Source organism: Nestor notabilis, unplaced genomic scaffold (assembly GCF_000696875.1).
Source record: "Nestor notabilis isolate BGI_N333 unplaced genomic scaffold, ASM69687v1 scaffold4504, whole genome shotgun sequence".
NCBI lineage: Eukaryota > Metazoa > Chordata > Aves > Psittaciformes > Psittacidae > Nestor > Nestor notabilis.
The window spans coordinates 3,795-9,757 of NW_009925921.1; the positions used below are offsets into that span (position 1 = coordinate 3,795).

General features: G+C 43.7%; 1 protein-coding gene across 1 annotated transcript in view; it reads right to left on the reverse strand.

Moving 5' to 3' along the window:
• The window catches only part of CCDC47 (coiled-coil domain containing 47), a 7,925-nt gene extending 2,424 nt beyond the window's left edge, over positions 1 to 5,501 (reverse strand). Inside the window, exons 1-8 of the mRNA XM_010013267.1 lie at positions 5,241 to 5,501; positions 5,004 to 5,111; positions 4,665 to 4,839; positions 4,251 to 4,372; positions 3,579 to 3,644; positions 2,824 to 2,925; positions 1,888 to 1,998; positions 1,142 to 1,227 (exon numbers count right to left, since the gene is read on the reverse strand). Of these exons, the coding sequence (XP_010011569.1) occupies positions 1,142 to 1,227; positions 1,888 to 1,998; positions 2,824 to 2,925; positions 3,579 to 3,644; positions 4,251 to 4,372; positions 4,665 to 4,839; positions 5,004 to 5,111; positions 5,241 to 5,501 (1,031 nt within the window). The remainder of the gene's footprint in view (positions 1 to 1,141; positions 1,228 to 1,887; positions 1,999 to 2,823; positions 2,926 to 3,578; positions 3,645 to 4,250; positions 4,373 to 4,664; positions 4,840 to 5,003; positions 5,112 to 5,240) is intronic.
• Positions 5,502 to 5,963: the final 462 nt, after the last annotated feature.

Below are 5,963 nucleotides of genomic sequence, written 5' to 3' on the forward strand. Positions count from 1 at the left end.
GAGTGATAGGACAAGGGGTGATGGGTTCAAACTGAAACAGGGGAAGTTCAGGTTAGATACAAGGCAGAAGCTCTTCCCTGTGAGGGTGCTGAGGTGCTGGCACAGGCTGCCAAAAAAAATGGTAAATGCTCCATCCCTGGCAGTGTTCAAGGCCAGGCTGGACAGAACCTTGGTTACATAGTCTAGGGTGAGGTGTCCCTGCCCACTGCCCTGTTATTTGTATTCCTACGTATCTTCTGTAAATACCAGTTAGGGAAAAAACTCCACATTTCCTAAAGAATTGAAGCCTTCACTTCCCAAAACCCCACAGTATTCTAATCTAAGAAAAATCAGAACTACACTTCACAGAACCTTCAAAGCCCAGAAATTTCATACAAGGAACACAAAGTGCTGTCTTGGAATTATATCAAAGCATGTTCCCTTTTTTTGGACTGCTATTTCAAGTCTTTGATATGGATCATGTATTTATTTATATACCTGTGAGGATAACACATCCTTACAAAAACCTACGTGGTAATTCAGGTGAGACAAATCACCCACCACTTGGCAATACTGAAGCAGCAGCTAAATGCAGCTCGGGACTAGGAGAAACAGAAGAGGTAACTGCATCTGTGCATGTCTGAAGCACAGCTCACCATCAGCCTGAAGAGTGATGGATCCAACAGCGGAATATTTAGCCATATCGGGTAGGGAAGGGCAAGCAGCCTTGATGGTTTGGGTTCTTTACACTGCTTACACCTAGTTCTCAATGCATTCAAACAGCATCTGAGGTAATGTGTCGAGTTCTCCTCCTGCAGGGTTATTTCTTGGCCCCTATACTCTAACAGGTTGTGTACCTTTAGTGGGTTACTCAGTCATTTTCCTTGTGTACACTGGAGCTGCCAAGTGGTAGCTGGAATTTGTAGCTGCCTGAACTACAGCAGAACCAGCACACAAAAATCAATATTAAGGCAATACAGCACCTTTATCTTCTAAACTACTGCAGCATTTGGAAGCATTGGGAGTGCTGTTTATTCACCTGTTTCACCTTTGCTCCCAATTTCTCTTTCTGTGCATTCCAGCAGGCTTCACAGTGCAAATAAGTTTGTCAGCCTCTATTTTGCTCAGTGCTACAGTAGCTACTGGGAGGAGAGATACGTACTCTTGCATAAGTTTTGGACCGGAGAACTGGTCCGAGAATTGGACGGACTCGATCTTGTCAGCATAGTGTGTGAGGAAATGTATCATCTAAAAGAGAAACCAGGGTTAGCTCTTCCCAGCACCAATCCATCTGCAGCCTCCCCGCTCCGGATGGGTTTGCCAAAGCGTCTATATATCACTCAGAGAATTGCTGTGCTCAGCTTGCCACAATGACACTGAAATATAAACTGTCATTTATTTATATCTTTTGTTACAATGGGCCCCAATGCATGGAATTAATGTGAGCAACTCAAATATTGGATATCTAACTCCTGTTTGGGATTTTCCAGTTCATTTGGTAACAGGTCAGCTTTGAGGACCTTCAGACACACCATCAACACCCTCCTTCGAACAGGCTGTTGGAGCTGATTTCCAGGCTTTGAAAGGCAGATTTAAGTCTGCAGTTCAGGTTAGGCTAACAGTTGCTATGTAAAAGGGATAAAGGCATGACAATTACATCCCTCCTCCAGCCCTGAAGCTTCCTTAGGGTCTGCATTTCTCTAGATCCCACTAGGGTCATTTGGCTCTCCTGTTGTGATCTTTACAGGAGATTCTATGATTCCACAAAGATTAGAACTTTTTTACATAGGCTGTAAGTGCCAGGGTTTCCAAGGAAGGTTTGTGCTAATTAAAGAGGCTGGAACTGGATGATCTTTAAGGTCCCTTCCAACCCAAACCATTCTATGACTCTAATTCATTCAGGCTTACCTTGGCGTCCATCATTCCCTCTGTGACCTCCCCCATCTCCGACAAGATGGCCAGTGAATCTGGAAGCCCATATTTTGCACCAGACTTGGGTTTATCACTGCAGAACTCACTCTGTTTCAAAGAGAACAAGGGGGAAGAAATAAACACAGGCTTGTAAGTATCTCATCAGATTGACCTGTTCCAGCACAGTGGGGACAGGTCACGGCATAAAGAATAGGCTAACTCTGTCACTCAGTCCTCCCAGGAACATTTCAAGCATGCAGCTCAATAGTCTTTAAGTTAATATTTCTCTTCAATAGTCACTACTTTAAGGAAAAAGGTAAAACAATTTAATGCTCAAAACATTTTACTTTTGTGACATTTGCTTTTGTAAGACATTTTGCTTACTTTGTTTGATAACAAAAACCACTGGCATCCTACCAACCACACTTTAGTGCTCTCACTTGAGTTACGAAGGAAGAGATTAGCAAACCACTGCTTGTTGTCACTGGATTCTTTGCAAGCTTCAGGGCTTGGACATATGGCAAGTTTTAATTTCAGATCACGTAAAAGCATGTGACTTGGCCCCAAACTTTCCAGATCACCTATCACCAATTAACTTTGCTTTTCAGTCATTGAAAAGTCATTTGTGCAAATTAAATGAGGTGAAGTGACACTCGTGTGGATCCTGACAATACACTTCAGCCTCCTCCTAAATGAGCACCAGCAGGGAGGTGTAAGCTGCTTTCAATTGCCTCTTTTCCTGCAGTTCTGACCGCAGCTGGTGGGCACAGATGTCTGATGGCATTGCTTTCACCCATTACATGAAAACATCTTTTCCCCACACACTAAATCCAACAGGTCAGTTGCAAGTTTTCAGCTGTTCCAAAGGAAACAAACACTCTACAGCTTAGAGGTTCTTATATCCTGTTATTTATCATGTGCATACATACATACCAGGTCCTGCATTTCCTTCTGAAGTCGCACCAGCGCTTTTCTTGTCCCAACAGCAAACACATAGGTGTCCATATCTTCATCGTTCATGGTTACTTTTATTTGCTGTGGGACAGAATGTGATTAGCCCTGAGCAGATTTGTACCATGCAGACTACTGGCCAAATGGAGACCTACATCTTCTGTGGCTTCAGTGTTTGACTGACACTTTGATTCATGAGAGCAAAGACTAAGTGAGGCCATATAAAGCTAAAGTTGCTGATTTAAAGCCTCTCAGTGTGTCTTACAATAAAGTGGCTTTCTAATTATACTGAGTGCTCAGTCTAGTGCTGTGGTATAAAGCTACAGTGGAATGACAGTGACTGGAACAGCAGAATTTAAAGACTCATTTGCAGTGCAGATATCAACTGCTGTGAGCTACTGCCCACATCTAATATTAAATTAAGCATTCTTAAGAGAGCTCAGTAAAAACAGTTACAGATACATGGAAAGAGTATTCACAGTGCACACAGCCGCCGCTATTCCAAGTGTCACCTCTCTTGGTATTTACACAGTTAGAGATTACCCTCATCTTCAAGAGCAAGGGACAAGGCAAAAAGTAACATTTCAGGATATAATATCCAGTTACTGAACTGGAAGATATGAAATTACCACAGAAAGAGGCCCAGCAGATCACTTTTGTGGCCCAAGAACAATCCAAAGCAGCAGCTCACAGCCAAAGGAATGCAATTTGTCACAGGTAAAGGCTTGAGCACGTACCACTTGGTCAGAAGCTGGCCTCATCATGCGTGCAAGAACGTTCAGGAGGTCTTGTCTCTTGAGAAACTGAAAGCACAAGTTACAAACAAGAAGACAGCTGAATATACCTGGAGTGCAGCACTTCACTGGCAGATAGCAGAGGGGCTCATGATAAAACAGGACAAATGTATGTTTTCCAGAGAATAATTTAGCTTTGAAGGGCCCTTTGGAAGTCACCTCTCCTGCTCAAAGGCAGGCCAGTTGCTGTATTAGATACGTTTCTCAGGCCCTTGCTCCCTCAAGTCAGGAGCTGAGCCAGCACGTGGGGCTGTTCCATCCCAGGACTTCGTCTTTGTTGCACCTCCTCAGAATTCTTCCAACACACTCAAGTCCCTCTAAATGGACTTTCTGGGCTCTGCAGCCTACAGCTCCCTCTGTTTATGCTATAGTTCTGGTTTCTATACTCCTTCTGTAAGCACTCACTCTTACCTGCTTTGGTGGCAGAATACAGGCCGGTACGGCTCTTTAGTCTGACCAGTCTCCCCTTCACGTGTGCTTATTCAGAACCCTGTATCTGAATGTGAGCCAGAGGGTCGAGCTGGGACTCCTCATTGCTCACACTGGAATCGAAAAGCTTCTATAGCCTGAAAACTGGTGACAGGTAAACAGTACCACAAACTCCCCCAGCCCTACCTTTAACTGGATGAGCATTCCTTCACAGCACACCCTTCCAGAGCACCACAAGTTATAGATGTGTTCATTTTCCTGATTTAGTTTCCCAGTGCTTGTAGCTTCTTTATTAGTGCCATCATCCCCTGAAGAAAATAGTGTAAGAGAACTGCACTCTACAAATCATTACACAGCAAAGCTCCTCAGTAGGCTCAGAGCTCAGTTGTTGCTGGATTATCAGCACGGTGTTTCAGAATATACTACACCGCCAGCATTCATTTCAGCCCTGGAAGTGTGGCACATTATCTGTCTGCACACAGAGCTGTCACTAGTGCCATCACGCATCTGCACAGGAAAGGATACTCTTCTCTAAAGCCTGTCTAAACCCAGCTTTATTCAAAGAAACTAAAACCAGATCCTAGCCATTACGGAACTCACCAACAAGAGCAAAGTTACTTTCTAGCAGCTCTCTGTGAGTATTGAACCATGCATGAGCCAGACGGTTGTTTTTGTTCTTCCCAATGATGTAATTCATGATGTAAGCCAGAAGACCTGTTACCATCAGGATCTCCATGTAGTAACTCTCCCAGCTGTTTTGAAGGTGAGCAGGAACCTATGGTAAGTGAATGGAGATGGCTTTTAAACACTGAACAAGCAGATTCCTTATACACACTGTCTTACGTGCCCATTTGGGCACCAGTGACATTACTGACATACTGCCATAGCAAAATAAATGATGAAACACCAAATAGAAAGTGGATCAACATTTATACCTACATTAACTATTGTTATTGGGTCTTTATTTTTGCTATGGGACGCATCTGGTTTCTCTTCATAGCCTTCAAACTCCTCATCATCATATGGTTCACTCTCGGTATCACCTTCCTAAAGGACAAAATCACAACTAGCATGAAAATCCAAGGCCCACTGAGTGAAATCCAAAAAGATAAGGTGAGAATGAAAGCTGTAGAGATACTTTTAGGAAACACGTAGAAGGAGGACATGAGGCACTACCTGTGCGTCCGCATCATCAAAGTCTTCCTGATTCTCATCCTGACCTTCCAGCTCCACAGTGGCTTCTTCTTCATCATCTTCTGTAGTGATGACCCTCTGAGGGGACTCTGTGACTGCATCTTCATTACCATCTTCAAATTCAGCAAAGTCATTATCATCATATTCCATAATGTCATCTCCATCCTCAAACTCATTGTACTTTGCCACAGAAAAACTCCACGGAATGAACAGGAGAGCAATAAAAATATAGAAATTCTTCATTTTCACTGAAAAATGAAAGTAAAAAGAAATCAAACATTGTAATAAATCCCTATTAGTTCTGCTACATCACACCTCCAATAATGTCCAGCTTCCCATTCATGACCAAGCATGACTTCTATTTAGAGACTGAGACCTTTTGTTTTATGCTGTACCAAAAAACAGCAGCAGGAAGGGGATGGATACTGCACTGGTCCCCAGAACAACAGTAGAAACCAGGGGTCTCCACACCTGTGCTCTCTCACCAGATCTGCCAGAAACCTGCACAGTTTCTCAGCTCATCTTTTTTTGACCTCAGCTTCCTCGTTTTTCTGCTTGATCTCAAAGCAGTCCTGGTCCCCTACTGTGGGGACCATCACCAAGGTCCAAACCAGAGCCTGAAAATCAAAGAACCATGGAATGGTTTGTGCTGGAAGGGGCCTCAAAGCTCCTCCAGCTCCAACCCCTGCCCCGGGCAGGGACACC